General features: G+C 40.4%; 1 protein-coding gene across 3 annotated transcripts in view; it reads right to left on the reverse strand.

Annotated features, from left to right (window-relative positions):
• SRPK1 (SRSF protein kinase 1) overlaps nt 1-16,666 on the reverse strand; it is a 90,591-nt gene that overhangs the window by 2,532 nt on the left and 71,393 nt on the right. For all 3 annotated transcript variants that reach the window (XM_025383094.1, XM_025383093.1, XM_025383095.1), the window contains 2 exons: nt 6,877-6,946; nt 2,720-2,812 (listed from right to left, as the gene is read on the reverse strand). In XM_025383094.1, the coding sequence (XP_025238879.1) occupies nt 2,720-2,812; nt 6,877-6,946 (163 nt within the window). The remainder of the gene's footprint in view (nt 1-2,719; nt 2,813-6,876; nt 6,947-16,666) is intronic.

Here is a 16,666-nt window from a genome sequence, read left to right on the forward strand (position 1 = left end):
CTATGAGGAATCAGATTTTGCAATCAGAATCTAATCCTGCATTCACAAAGCATTTTTTTTCTGGCATATGCCTCAGAAAGAAGTGCCTCTATTTTTCATAAGGCTCTAAAAATTTAAGGTAATTTGTTTTTTCCCCTATTCTAGGATTTTTTTGGGTCCCAGTCAAACTGGGTATGACAATCAGGATAGGTATTTACTACTAAAACAAACATGAAATGCCTGTCTTCAACATGGTCTCATATGGTGTGCAGAGGCACTCTAGCACCACATACCAAGAATAATTTGCTTATACTCTTTTTTGTGTATGTGCTCAATAGTTTAGTATATGTTGCTTCACAGTGAGGCAGTAATTTAAAATTAAATCATCATGTCAAGCATGGATAAAAGCAACAAAAAAAACCCCAAATCCTACACAGCTTTCAGATACAACAGCTTCATATATTCTATACCAGGGGTCCTCAACTCTATACCAATACCCTCTGTGGTACCAGTCTGTGGTCTGTCAGGTCTGCACAGCAGCAGGTCAGTGGTGGGCCAGAGAGCATTACTGCCTAAGCTCTGCCTCCTGTCAGATCAGTGGCTGCATTAGATTCTCATAGGAGTGTGAATCCTACTGTGAACTGCAGTAGGGATCTAGGTTGCATGCTCCATAAAAGAACCTAATGCCTGACAATCTGAGGTGACACAGTTTTATCTCCAAAACATCCCCCTACCCCCCACCCCCCACTGTCCATGGAAAAATTGTCTTCCACAAAACCAGTCCATGGTGCCAAAAAGATACTATACTGGAGTATCAACCTAATTGCTACTTTGAAGTGAAAAAATTTTAAAAGATAGTCAATTATTAATAGCTAAGGCAAATGCTGCTTTAAAATTTTAAGTTGGCCAGGCACAGCGGCTCACGCCTGTAATTCCAGCACTTTGGGAGGCTGAGTTGGGTGGATCACTTGAGCTCAGGAGTTCAAGACCAGTTGGGCAACATAGTGAAACCCTGCCTCTACCAAAAATACAAAAAATTAGCTGTGTATGGTGGCACGTGCCTGTGGTCCTAGCTACTTGGGAGGCTGAGGCAGGAGGATCATTTGAACCTGGGAGGTGGAGGTTGCAGTGAGCCAAGATTGCACCACTGTACTCCAGCCTGGGTGACAGAGTGACACCCTGTCTCAATAATAATAATAATAATAATAATATTTTTTTAAAAATAAAAATTTTAAGTCTCTTTTGTGAGCAGTGAGTGCCTATTTGATTACCTACCTGGTAAACACACATGCCTTAATCTGACTGTACATAAGGAGGAACTCTTATGAAACATTTTAAAATTTTCCCACCTAAAAGAGGTTTAAGAAAGGGTAATGTTTCTGAGGACGGCTCCTGTCAAGGATTAAGAAAAGTCATTTTTCTCAGCACTTCTGTAGAAGTTGTGAGGAAAAAGGGAACCATGGCACAATGGGGGTAAAAAAACCAGACCGTTTCCTAGATGCTTCTAGGTCAGGTTTTCACATTTCAGTTTTTTTTTTTTTTGCAATGCTTAAGAAATATATTATCAAGTCAAAAATTGGAAGTTTTTTTTTTTTGTTAATAACAACAAATACATAAAACTAAAAAGTGTAAAGTTCGTTTGTATGACTAATGTACTTCGAGTGATTGTGTTAGGTGTCACTGGATACAAAGATGAGTGAGATGTAGTCCCTGCCCTTATGTAAGAAGCTTAAATGACCTGCCCTTTGGTAGAGGCAGTTCTTAGACCAAACGCCAGCAAAAAATTTGTCCATTTTTCAGAATTGCTATAAAAGTAATCAACCAACTGCATGCAGGCACCATACATATTAACTAACTTAGTAAGAAGTATACATTATTATTATCTCCATTAAGAAATCAGCAAACTGAGGCACAGTTAGATCCTGGCAAAGGTCACATGGCTAGGAGAGTAGCCAGGATTTGACAGTCTGGCTCCAGTCTCTGCTCTTTTTTTACCCTGAGACAGGATCTTGCTCTGGTTGCCCACGCTGGAGTGCAGTGGCAATCATGGCTCACTGCAGCCTTGACCTCCCAGGCTCAAGTGATCCTCCCACCCCAGCCTTTGGAGTAGGTGGGACCATAGGTGTGTACCACCATGCTCAGTTAATTAAAAAAACTTTTGTAGAGACGGGATTTTCCTATGTTTCCCAGGTTGGTCTCGAACTCCTAGACTCAAGTGATCGTCCTGCCTTGGATTCCCAAAGTGTTGGGATTACAGGCGTGAGCCACCATGCCCGGCTCCAGTCTCTGCTTTTTTTTTTTTTTTTTTGAGATGGAGTTTCGCTCTTGTTGCCCAGGCTACAGTGCAATGGTACGATATTGGCTCACTGCAACCTCTGCCTCCCGGGTTCAAGCGATTCTCCTGTCTTATCCTCCTAAGTAGCTGAGATTACAGGCGCCTGCCACTACTCCCAGCTAATTTTTTGTATTTTAGTAGAGATGGGCTTTCACCATGTTGGCTAGGCTGTTCTCAAACTCCTGACATTGTGATTTGCCTGCCTCGGTCTCCCAAAGTGCTGGGATTACAGGTATGAGCCACCGCGCCTGGCTCAGTCTCTGCTCTTGACCACTTTTTTACCTCTTTGCTAAGTCACAGGTTAGCATTCAGGGTAGGCCCATCATTCTGTAGGATATTGGGAATATGTGCTTACCTCTTAAAACACTTCTGCCTCCTTAATGTCTGGGAACACATTTACTTTACCTTTTTTGGTGAAAAATTCCTTGGAATATTTTCCTGCCACAATGAGCTTGCGAGGCACCTTCCCCAGAAGTTCTATGATCAATGCAATGTGATCTGTATATTTCAAACATTTCAAGAAGGGGGAAAAAAAGGATACATAACAAGAGTAACAAATGCAGCTCTAGAAAATAGCAGAAAGAGTAGCACGCACACCTCTTTGTAAAGCATATCAGGCTTGCTTGCTATCCTAAATGGGAAGAGGAAGACTCTATCCATCTAATGGAGAATTCACAAAGTCAAATTTTTGTGGATTCAGTGATAACTAAAAACAATCTTGGTGTGAATGCTCTGCTTCCTGAAGTATCCCCTGGGTCCTAGATTAAAACTCATGTAACAATACTACCTCTGTGATTGAAGAAGTCTTGTGAATATTTCCCACTGAGGGCAAAGCATCTTGGAATTCTGCCTATCAGCTCTATAATGTGCACAATGTGGTCTAAAATAGAAGGGTAAGAAGAACAGATCAAGGACAAGCTGTAAAAGAGGTTTTTCTATGATTAGCTTTTTCAAGGACTAGCTGTTTAAAAGTAACTACAAATAAAACCAAAGATAATGAAGGGAAGACTGACTGGGAAGGCCAAGAATTATTTCTGGTGATTGGTCACCCGACAGTATCGGGCAAGTACCATTCTGGATTTTGGAGGCTTATCTTCATCTTTACTTCTCTTTTGTCTATATATCTAGGTTCAGGTAGGTTCTTTAGGTAAGATTTAAAAAACTGTCCAAATATGTGTTAGACATTCTGGAACTATTATTTGTGATCGTTCTGTCTCAGCCTCCCCAGTGGCTGGGACTTCAGGCATGTGCCACCACACCTGCTGACTTAAAACATTTTTTGGAGAGATGAGGTCATGGCATACTGCCAAGCTGGTCTCAAACTCCTGGGCTCAAGCAATACTCCTGCCTTGGCCTCCCGAAGTGTTGGGATCACAGGCCTGGGTCACCACCTGGCTGATACCCCATTTTAAAGATGAGAAAATAGAACTTCAAAAAGCACAAATGGCCTAACTTGAAACTTCAGGGCTAATATGAGCTAAAACTCAAATGAAAACCAATTATCTTATGTCTTGTCTAAAGTTTTCCTAAAATCATTTTTTAAAAGTAAAGATTAGCACAAGCATTTTAAAGTATAGCTACTTGATGATCTGTAATTGTCACAGTATGAAAATGGATCATGAGCGCCACCAGGGAGGCATGCAGCCTCTTAACCAGGAGGTGAGTCTGGGAACAACCAGTACACACACCTCAGGCAGATCTGTCTTTTTTTTTTTTTTCCTCTGCAGGTGACAGAAATTAAGAATATAAAACCTTTTTTTTTTTTTTTTTTTTTGAGATGGAGTCTTGCTCTGTCGCCCAGGCTGGAGTGCAATGGCATGATCTTGGCTCACTGCAACCTCCGCCTCCTGGGTTCCCGTGATTCTTGTGTCTCAGCCTCCTGAGTAGCTGGGATTACAGGTGCACACCACCACGTCCAGCTAATTTTTGTATTTGTAGTAGAGACAGGGTTTCACATGTTGGCCAGGCTGGTCTTGAACTCCTGACTTCAGGTGATCTGCCTGCCTTGGCCTCCCAAAATGCTGGGATTACAGGTGTGAGCCACTGTGCCTGGCCTGTATTTTTTGTAGAGATGGGTGGGGTTTTGCCATGTTGCCCAGGCTGGTCTCAAACTCCTGGGCTCAAGTGATCCACCCACCTCAGTCTCCCAAAGTGCTGGGATTATAGGCGTGAACACCCAGGCAGAATATAAAAGTTTTTTTTTTTTAAATGATGGCTCCTGGCCAGAAAAAAAGCTTTATAAAATACTTTTATCCTGTAGTTACAGAATCATTAAGGGTTAAACTTCCAGTTATGTATCTTACAGGGGAAATAACATGCTAGAGACATTCATATTATCTGGGAATTTGTGAAGGTTTCAGGTTATATCTTTCTCATGTAAAGGAGTAGGTGTCATTTAAAGAAGACTTCACATTTATGACTTCCCTACAACCTTTGAGCAGTTTTGACTGAATTTATGGTTTGGTAACAAGTACCTGCATGCCAAGAATTTTTCTGCTGGTTTTTGGCAGGACCTGCAAATGTGTTTTTACCATTAACAATAACCAAAATGAGAATACCAAGGAAAAACTTAGACTATAGTTTCTAAGAGAGCTTCTTAAAGTTCTTAGAAACTTAAGTAAACTTCCAAGTAAAATATTGGTTCTTTAAATATTTTTCCTATACCAAGGAATTCCCTTGAAGTTGTTACTTTACATTTAATTCCTGCAACCTATCTTTGGCTTATGAGGATTGATATACTTGACAGACAAAATTATTAAGTATTATCCCATGAGTTAGTGCTGTGGAAAGCCAGAGTAGAGGACGTGGTACTCAGGCTCCTGTCCTACCATGACTTGTAACAAACTGCACACACTAGTCAGGGGTAAGGGTTTGCTTGTTCCTGCTCTTATAGGCCAAACTGCAGTAGAACAGCACAGGTAGGGTTGATGTTTGACCTAAGGACTATTAGTACTAACTGGTATAGGATGGAATAAATTAGAATTTAAATATCTAGGGAAGATAGTTTTTCCCTGTCCCCTTATTTAGGACTCTGCATATATATTAAAATTTTCAGGTTTGGTAGCATACTACTACTTGATATAATTCTAGCCACTATACGTGTTCTGTACCACACACTAACATTTATGGAGAATCTAGGGAAGTAAAAAAAATTAATTACCCTCCCAACAAATATAGTAGGTAGTTTCTAGGCCTATAACCCCAAACACTGTAAGCCTATGACCCCAAACCTATAACCCAGAAAAATAGCAAGCAGAGAGTGGGTAAAATCAAGTAGTAATTATAGTATCCTCTAACATGGGGCTTATACATATAAAATATGTACTCACTTAAATAGGCATTCACGGGAATTAGATAGATAGCATTTTCCAAATGGTATTTATTAGGGATATTAGCAGGTCCTACTAACATTACCTATTAATATCCCAGAAGACCACATTATGAGAAACAAAGAGCACTCCTGGTTCCATAGAGCATGAAATACGTGTTCCCAAAGACTCAAGGAAAGTACGAAAAGAACATGTTCTCTACATTGGGAGGGTAGATGCTGTAGTGATCTCTCAAAATAATCCTCATTAATCCTACAAATAAAACATAAGCTGCCTCAACTGTATAAAACATTTTCTTGGCTGGGCGCAGTGGCTCATGCCTGTAATCCCAGCACTTTGGGAGGCTGAAAGGGGTGGACCACGAGGTCAAGAGATAGAGACCATCCTGGCCAACATGGTGAAACCCCGCCTCTACTAAAAATACAAAAATTAGCTGGGTGTGGTGGTGCATGCCTGTAGTCCCAGCTACTCAGGAGGCCGAGGCACGAGAATCGCTTGAACCACTGCACTCCAGCCTGGTGACAGAGTGAGATTTCGTCTCAAAAAAAAAAAAAAAAGTTTGTTTGTTCACTCAAATTATTAACCCATTTAGTTATCTGGATGCCATCATAATAGAAAAATCAGACATATACAGTTGCCTGCTTCCACAGTCTCTCAGACAAAGTTACTGGCAGCTTAAGCTTTTCCCACTGGCTACCACAACATGTAAATCCATTCTATTTTGTTTTAAAATGGAATTCCAAAGAAGAAAAAATTACAGTTTTATATTCAGAAAAGGGAAAAAAGAATGCTAAATGTTGGCAGAATTTACAGAAATAGGATATAGTCTCTGCATTTAAGTAGTGTGTGTATATTAAAGTTACTGACCTCTAAATAAATTTGGAGGCATAATTGAGCAACAGGTTGATGAACAGGTAAACTCAAACTGGGTAAAGAATGAACCACTGATATATATAGAAAGGAAGATAACTAGATGTTGAAGAAAAAAACTGTCCAGCACACAGAAGTTTTAGGTTAACTGTGGCCTTTTGACTCTGACAGAGCTCTTTAGTATTTTTCAGAAAATATCTAAAAACCTACTATAAAATGTCTTTTATATTTCTAACTTTTCTGGGATTTACATATGCTTTGCGCACTAACAAGACTAAGGCTCTTCAGTACTAACAAATGATGTTAGCTAAATGTGGAAAGTGTAAATGCCACACACACACATCCACGGTTAAGGGTTCTCACCTTCATCTCGAGTGTACTCTTCCCCTGAATGAGGTTCAAACAAATAGTCACCTGTGGCCAGTTCAAAGGCCTAAAAAAAAAAAAAGAGGACAGTATATGAAAGCACAACAGAAAAGAAGGCCTTTGGAAAGCTTACTGCTATTTGGCTCAATATGAAGTAACTCTTGTTCCCTTGGGAAAATTTACAGATTAAAAAAAAAAAACTAAAAAAAACCCCCATAAGATTATTCCTAAAGCATTTCTTCCACATCCCTATCTTAATAAAATGGAGAAAACAGCAAAGACTCAGTAAATACTAACATGTGGGTTATTTCATGCCTAAACCTCCTCACCCTAAACCCCAGCAATTCAGCCCTCCTGAGTTTCCCTTTTTTGGCCAGAAAAAGGCACACCTGGATATTAAGGTGATTCTAAATTATTATGCATGAGAAGAACAGGTCTTTCTTACATTATAATCACACACGGCTAGAAATTGAGATTCTGTACCAAACAAAAAAAATCAAAACAAAAAAATTCAGATGTCTACTTATGACTCTCTAGTGTTCGACAAGTACACTATTAACTTTTGCATAGGAAGTACTCCCTAGACTGTCCCAGATGGAAAGTTCCTGATTCCTAGGTCTTTTTTTTTTTTTTGAGATGGAATCTTGCTCTGCCTACCAGGCTGGAGTGCAATGCCGTGATCTTAACTCACTGCAACCTCTGCCTCCGGAGTTCAAGTGATTCTCCCGCCTCAGCCTCCGGAGTAGCTGGGACTACAGGCACGTGCCACCACGCCCAGCTAATTTTTGTATTTTTAGTAGAGTTGGGTTTTACCATGTTGACCAGGATGGTCTCAATCTCTTGACCTCATGATCCACCCGCCTTGGCCTCCCAAAGTGCTGGGATTACAGGCGTGAGCCACTGTGCCTGGCCAATTTGTAGGTCTTTAGAAAATCAGAAGATTAAGTGTAAAGGGAGTCAGGAGCCTAGCCTATGTGACTGGCAAGTCAGTACTCCCTAATCAGGAAAAGAAAAGCCTGTCTCCAGTAATAGAAAAACCTCTTACAGTGTTCGAGAGCGTCTTAGGAAATGATATCCTTAGGAATAAGTGCCATGCAGAATGAAAAGATAGTGTTAGGGTAACAGCGGGGCTACATAAATCTCACTGATTATAAATGGAGTTTTAAAAATCAGTACAACAGCAGTTTTGTTTTTTTGAGACAGAGTCTTGCTCTGTTGCCTAGGCTGGAGCGCAGTGGCGCGATCTCGGCTCACAGCCACCTCCGCCTCCCAGGTTCACGCCATTCTCCTATCTCAGCCTCCTGAGTAGCTGGGACTACAGGTGCCCGCCACCACGCCCGGCTAATTTTTTGTATTTTTAGTAGAGATGGGGTTTCACTGTGTTAGCCAGGATGGTCTTGATCTCCTGACCTCGTGATCTGCCTGCCTCAGCCTCCCAAAGTGCTGGGATTACAGGCGTGAGCCACTGCGCCCGGCCAACAGCAGTTTTTAAAAATAACCTTATTGATAGGGAAACACAGTTATAAAATAAGTGCTAGTCATAGGTCAATTTTGATTAAATCAATGGTACTAAGTGGTCCAAACAACCTCAAGAACTGTAGACTCCAGGACTTAGTTGGGGCATATTCTCAATTTAGACCCAAGTTTAGGTCTTGGTGGCTCACCAGGGTCAGTTTCTGCAATTTCATGACAGAACAGCCTTTCTCAAAACAGTACTACCATCCAGAGGGAGACCTCAAGACCAGAAGTTTCAGGATAGGTTTAGGAATCAAATACTATCTCCAAATGTCAAGAGTGCTATATGGCTTCTTGCTTGGCATTGCTTGTTTTACATTTCACTCGTTTATTATGAAACTGAACCACAGTGATAGAGCAGATACTTGTTCTACCCTGAGTTGTCCTCAGGTTTATAGTCCCAAAGCAACAGAGAAACAAATCATGATTCTTATTCAACAAAACTTGTCAATCATTCCTGACACCAGGACTTAAAAAAAAAAACAACTCATGGTCTCATAGAGTTCAGTAAAGATACTGAAATTAAAGTTAAAAAAAAACAAAAACAAAAACAAAAAAACACATGAGCCAGTCATGGCAGTGCTATATGCCTGTGGCACCGGCTATTCAGGAGGCCAGAAAATGAAATATTCTTCAGTGCTAAAAAGAAATGAGCTATTAAGCCATGAAGATATGGAGGAACCTTAAATGCATATTACTAAGTGAAAGAACCCAATCTAAAAAGGCTACATACTGTATGATTCCAACTATTTGACATTATGGAGACAATAAAAATATCAGTGGTTGCCAGGGAGTGGTGGAAGGAAGGGATGAACAGGCAGAGCACAGAGGAGTTTTAAAGCAGTGAAATGATGTTGCATATAATAATGATAGATACATTTGTCAAAACTCATAAAAGAGTGAAATGAGATGTAAACTACTGACTTTGGTTAATAATGATGTGCCAATGTAGGTTCACTTTAACAAATGTATCACTGTGGAGCAGCAGATCGATTGTGGGGGAGGCTCTGTGTGTGGGGAGCATATAAAACTTATTTGTACTTTTTGTTCAATTTTTCTGTGAACCTAAAATTGCTCTAAAAAGTAAAGTCTATTAAGAAACAAACCAGTGTACCATCCTTTGTTAACTTTCTCTAGACTACTGCCTTTGAGAAAAATGGCTTAGAAGATAGCATGAAATGCATGGAAAAGTTAAAACAATGACAATTTAAACAGACTAATCACATTCAGATCCAGAAGTAACTTGCAAACTCTAGGTAGCAGAAAGGAATACTGACACAGCTTAAGGGGCAATCTAGCATTTCATAAGCAATGTTTGTGTGTGGTCAGAATGCAAGGAGTGACTACCAAACAGAAAATGAGGACTTTCAGGTAAGAGCTGTTTCTACAAAGTAACATGTCCATCAACTGTGTCAATGGGCTGGCCAATGGCTGTCTCAAAGTGAGGAAAAGTCAGAGTTCTGATGCTTGTCCTTCTGCAGAGATACAGGTGTGCTTAATGTATTAACTGAAGGCCCCTTATCTTGACCCCAGGTTTGACCACATTAAGAAGGGCTGAAGTGCTGGATATGTTATTTTAGAAAAAAGAAACTAAAAGATGATTCAAATTTCCTGTCTTCAACAATCTATACCAAAGGGAAGTAAAATTCCAGAGCAGGGCTGGAGGCTGGAACAATTAAGTCTGTTTTAAATTAAAAAGGTTGCCAAGGAATAGGGGAAAAGGGAAACAAGGAGTTTTTCTCCAATGGTATATAGAGTTTCAGTTTTGAAAGATAAAAAAAGTTCTAAAGAGGCCAGGTAGGGTGGCTTACACCTGTAGTTCCAGCACTTTGGGAGGCCAAGGCGGGAGGACTGCTTGAGCCCAGGAGTTCAAGACCAGCCTGGGAAATATAGTGAGATCCCATCTCTTAACAAAAAAAAATTCTAAAGACAAGTTGTATAAAAATGTGAATACAGGCCAGGTACAGTGGCTCATGCCTGTAATCCCAGCACTTTGGGAGGCTGAGGCAGGTGGATCACTTGTGCTCAGGAGTTCGAGACCAGCCTGGGCAACATGGTGAACCCTGTCTCTACCAAAAATACAAACAATTAGCTAGGCATGGTGGCACATGCCTGTGGTCCTAGCTACTCAGGAGGCTGAGGTGAGAGGATTGCTTGAGCCTGGGAGGTGGAGGTTGCAGTGAGCCGAGATTGCACTACTGCACTCCAATCTGTGTGACAGAGTGAGACCTTGTCTCCAAAAAAAAAGAAGACTCAAGAAATCAGAAATGGGCCGGGCACGGTAGCTCACGCCTGTAATCCCAGCACTTTGAGAGGCCGAGGCGGGCGGATCACGAGGTCAGGAGATAGAGACCATCCTGGCTAATGTGGTGAAACCCCGTCTCTGCTAAAAATACAAAAAATTAGCCGGGCGTGGTGGCAGGCACCTGTAGTCCCAGCTACTTGGGAGGCTGAGACAGGAGAATGGCATAAACCCAGGAGGCAGAGCTTGCAGGGAGCCGAGACTGCACCACTGCACTCTAGCCTGGGCGATGAGCAAGACTCCCATCTCAAAAAAAAAAAAAAAGTAAATAAATAAATAAATCAGAAATGAAAGAGGAGACATTATAATGAATACCACAGAACTACAAAGGATAAGAGACTACTATGCATAATCATATGGCAACCAATTGGAAAACCCAGAAAAAATGGAAAAATTCATTGACAATATAACCTATGAAGATTGAACCATGAAGAAATAGAAACCCTGAACAGATAAAAAATAAGAGATTAAATCTGAGATTAAATCTGTAATAAGTCTCCCATCAAAGAAAAGCCCAGGACCTGATGGCTTCACTGCTGAATCCTACCAAATATTTAATGAAAAACTAATAGCAATCTGTCTCCCAGGTTCAACTGATCCTCCTGCCTCAGCCTCCCAAGTAGCTGAAACTACAGGTATGTGCCACCACACCTGGCTAATTTTTTCATTTCTTTTGGTAGCAATGGGGTCTCACGATGTTATCCAGGCTGGTCTCAAACTCCTGAGCTCCAGTGATCCTCCTGCCTCAGCTTTCCAAAGTGCTGGGATTACAGGCATAAGCCACCAAGCCTGGCCCGTCATGATCTTATATACAGAAAACCCTAAAGACTCCACCAAAAACCCATTAGAACTAACAAACAAATACAGTAAAGTTGCAGGATACAAAATCAACACACAAAAATCAGCAGCATTTCTGTAAACTAACAACTAGCTGAAAAATAAACCAAGAGATCAATTCCATTTACAATAGCTACAAAAAAAAAAAAACAAAAAAAACCCAAAAAAAAACCACTTAGAAACATATTTAAGCACGGAGGCAAAAGACCTGTACACTGAAAACTATAAAATGCTGAGAAAAGAAATTGAAGGCACAAATAAATGAAAATATATCTTATGTTCATGGTTTAGAAGATTTTAATTTTAATTTAATTTAATTTTATGAGAGAAGGTCTTGCTCCGTGACCCAGGCTGGACTGTAGTGGTGCAATCTTGGCTTACTGTAACCTCTGCCTCCTGACCTCAGGTGATTCTCCCACCTCTGCCTCCCAAGTAGCATGAATCACCACACTCGGCTAATTTTTAAATTATTTGTAGAGATGGGATTTTGCCATGTTGCCCAGGCTGGTCTCACACAATCCATCTGCCTTGGCCTCCCAAAATGCTGGGACTAGAGGTGTGAGCCACCGTGCCTGGCCTTACTATTGTTAAAATGTCCACACTACTCAAAGTGATCTATCAGATTCAATGCAATCTCTATCACAGTTGCAATGTTATTTTTCATAGAAATAGAAAAAACAATCCTAAAATTCACATGCAATCACAAAAAATCCCAAATAGCCAAGGCAGTCACGAACAAAGAAGAAAGCTGGGCTGGGCGTGGTGGCTCACGCCTGTAATCCCAGCACTTTGGGAGGCTGAAGCAGGCAGATCACTGGAGCCCAGGAGTTTGAGACCAGCCTGGGCAACACAAGGAGACCCCATCTCTACAAAAAATACAAAAATAGTTGGATGTGGTGGGGCGCACCTGTAGTCCCAGCTACTTGGGAGGCTGAGGTGGGAGGATCGCTTGAGCCCAGGAGGCGAAGGCTGAAGACAGCCATGATTGTGCCGCTGCACTCCAGCCTGAGTGACAGTATGAGACCCTGTCTCAAAACAAGAAGAAAGCTGGAAGCGTCACACTACCTACTTTCAAACTATACTACAAAGCTATAGTAATTAAAACAGCATGGTCCTGGCAAAAAAAGCAGAAGCATAGACCAAAGGAACAATATAGAGAGCCCAGAAATGAACCCATGCGGCTGGGCGCAGTGTCTCACACCTATAATCCCAGCACTTTGGGAAGCCAAGGCAGGTGGATCGCAAGGTCAAGAGATTGAGACCATCCTGGTTAACATGGTGAAACCCCGTCTCTACTAAAAATACAAAAATTAGCTGGGCATGGTGGCGTGCGCCTGTAGTCCTAGCTGCTGGGGAGGCTGAGGCAGGAGAATGGTGTGAACCCAGGAGGCGGAGCTTGCAGTGAGCCGAGATCGTGCCACTGCGCTCCAGCCTGGGCAACAGAGTGAGACTCCGACTCAAAAAAAAAAAAGAAATGAACCCATGCATGTATGGTCAAGTGATCTTTGACAAAAATCCCAAGAATACAGAATGGGAAAAGGATGGTCTCTTCAATAAATGGTGTTGGAAAAACTGGATATAAAAAGAATGAAATTGCACTCCGAATACAAAAATCAAAATGGATGAAAGACTTAAACATAAGACCTGAAACTGAAAAACTACCAGAAGAAAACAAGGGGGAAACCCACATGACATTGATCTGAGCAATGATTTTTTTGGATTTGACCCCAAAAGCCCAGGGAGCAAAAGCGAATACAGACAAATGGGATAACATCAAACCAAAAAACTTCTGTACAGCAAAGGAAACAATAGTGTGTACAGATAACCTATGGGATGGGAAAAAATATTTGCATGCTATACATCTGATAGGGGTTAATATCCAAAATAATATGGAACTCAACTCAATAGCAAGAAAACAAACAAACAAAAACCCTATTAAAAAACAGGCAAAGGACCTAAATACACATTTCTGAAAAGAAGACACACAAATGGCCAACAGATCTACTAAAAAATAGCTCAACATCATTAATCATTAGGGAAATGCAAATTAAAACCAAAATGAGATATCATTTCATATCTGTCAGAATGTCTGTTATCACAAAGATGAAAGATTTAGTATTGGTGAGAATGTGGAGCAAAGGGAAGTCTTGAATGTTACTGGTGGGAATGTAAATTAGTACAACCCTCATGGAAAACTATATGGAGGTTCTTTAAAAATCTAAAAGTAGAGTTACCATATGATCCAGCAATCCCACTTCTGGATATTTACCTCAAAGATTTAAAATCAGTTTGTTTAAGTGATGTCTGCATTCCCATATTCACGGCAGCACTATTCACAATAGTCAAATTATGGAATCAACCTAAGTTGATTTTAAAATCAATCTAAGTTGAGTCTATACAGATCAGATAAACAGACAATAAAATGTGGTATATACAGGTTGCTCCAAAATCCAAAATTGACACGACATGCAAAGGAAATGCTCATTTGGAGCATTTCGAAGTTTAGATTTTTGGATTAGAAATGTTCAGACAGTATGTATTCTGCAAATATTCCAAAATCTAAAAAATTTCCCAAACTGAAACTGGTACCAAGTGTTTCAGATTCGGGATATTCAACTTGTATACACAATGGAATGGAATACTATTCAGCCTTAAAAACAAGATGGAAATTCAGTCATTTGCAATGACATGGATGGAATTGGAAAACATAATATGAAGTGAAATAAGCCAGGCACAGAAAGACAAATACTGCAACACTCTCACTTGTATGTGAAATCTAAAACAATTGAACTCATAGAAGCAGAGAGCGGAATGGTGGTTACAGAGGCTGGGGGGTGAAGATAATGGGGAGATAATGATTAAAGAGTTAAAAAAGACAAAAAAAAGGGAAAAAGTAAATTTAGTTTTAACTACAACAATATTTCTAGAAATATCTGACAAGTATCATTCATACCTTATTTCTGTTACTAACCATATTTAATTGCTCAAATCATGAAGATACTAAGTTGAAGGTGGCTTTGAAACTCATTTCAAACCAGATATGCCAAGTTTTGTTCAAATTTTGTTTAGAAGTCTACTTACTGCTCCTCTTGATATGGAGAAGTAACATAATTAAGTACCCAGTCCTAGTGGTTAGTGCTCTGCAAACAACCAATAGCAGGGGAATGAAGCAAAGGAAAGATGTCTTAACAGCAAGGAAGCAATGTTTCAGCACTAGAAAGGATGAAAGAGGGTTACAATAGCCACAGGTCAAAAAGGACGGTTGGGAAACTCCCGAGTTCAGTTATTAGTTTTTTTGTTGTTACTAAATATATTCTACCACTCACTTCCAGTTTTAAAAGTAGCGTTTTTCCAGTCTTAACACAGCTGTAAATTATATTAGTCAAAGCAAATAAATGGTTCTGTATCAAAGGTGTACGTAAGAATTGCTGAAGAACTTTTCCAAAATGCATATGTCTACTGCACATATCCCTTTCCTATTTAAGAATCACAGACAATTTCCCTGCCTCATATAGAAAGCAAACATAAAAAAACCCCATGTATTTCAGGGAGTCACAAGTTCTATGTGACAAAGAAAAGTGATAAAGTGGGGGTTATTTCAAATAAAGTCGTCAGGAAGATATCTCTAAAGAGATTCTGTTGAACAAAGACCTGCATAAGGTGAACGAGAAAGCACGTCCAAAGGTCCAAGGTAAGAATGAGCTTCACAAGACTAGGGAAAGAAAATAGGACTTTGAGTGGAATAGATGCAATTAGAGGATTTAAAACAGGGGAGTAATATGATTTGATTAACACTTAAGACCACTCAGGCCACTATGTGATAATGTGACATGAAGAGAGAAAAACAGAAGCAGAGAAAGGAAATTAGGAGGTCACTGTACTGATCCATTTGTGAAATGATGATGGCATGGGTTATAATGAGTTAATGGAAAAAGTAAAAAGTGGTTGGTATTGGATTTTTGTTGTTTTTTTTTTTTTTTTTTGGAGACAGGGTCTCGCTCTGTCACTCAGGCTGTGGTGCAGTCTTGGCTCACTGCAATCTCTGCCTCCTGGGTTCAAGCAATTCTCGTGCCTCAGCCTCCCCAGTAGCTGGGATTTCAGTTGCATACCACCACACCCGGCTAATTTTTGTATTTTTGGTAGAGACAGGGTTTCATCAGGTTGGCCAGGCTGGTCTTGAACTCCTGATATCAGGTGATCCACCTGCCTCAGCCTCCCAAAGTGCTGAGATTATAGGTATGACCTGCACCTAGCCGGTATTGGATATATTCTGAAGGTAAAACAACACATAAAAACAGCTGATGGACTAGATGTAGACAGTGGAAAACAGAATTAAGAATTAACCTAAAAGGTTCAGGTTCTAAGCTTTTAGTCTGAGTGGCTGGGTGAACAGGGGGATAATTTACAAAAACAGGATGTGTAGGGTGAACCAAGCACTCTATTTTGAAAATGTTACATTTGAGATATTTATGATATTCAAATGGAGTTGTCAAGCAGACAGTTGGACATAAAAAGTTGGATTAAGTATAGAGATGAGCTGAGGCTAGAGACATCATGGGACTTGACGAAATCCCCCAGGAAGAGAGAGAAGAGGGCCAACGGCTGAGTCCTTTTTCAGTTAAGAGGAAAGGCCTATCCATTTAAGTTCTCATTAATTGATATAGACAAAAAGTAAACAATAAGGGCAAGGTACTACTATAGACTTAAAGCTTTAATTTTTCTTTGGTAATCAAAGCATGCCTAAAATAAATATTCCAACATCCAGTTACGTGAACAGACCGTACAAGCTATGAATGATTAAAATGGAGACTATCTTGCCCCAGGGATCTAGTGCACCCCGGCTGGTGTCAGCTTAAAGCCTTCCTCTCAACTGTGTGCTATTCACTGGGGTTATAATGAAGGTCCTATAGTTAATTAACTATAACTCCATCATTCCTGGGGAACAAATGCTTGCCTCTCTCAATTCCTCCTGCTTCTTTCCCTGTTTAGAATGTCTAACTTTGGGAGCTGTGCATTTAATCACTCCCATCTCTTGAATACAGCAAATACCCAGCTCTCCTTTACCTTCACTGACAGCAATGCCTGGGATCCAGATACTTCTGCACATACCAACTGCAGGAATCTATTGTAAAG

This window comes from Theropithecus gelada, chromosome 4 (genome assembly GCF_003255815.1).
Source record: "Theropithecus gelada isolate Dixy chromosome 4, Tgel_1.0, whole genome shotgun sequence".
Classification (NCBI taxonomy): Eukaryota; Metazoa; Chordata; class Mammalia; order Primates; family Cercopithecidae; genus Theropithecus; species Theropithecus gelada.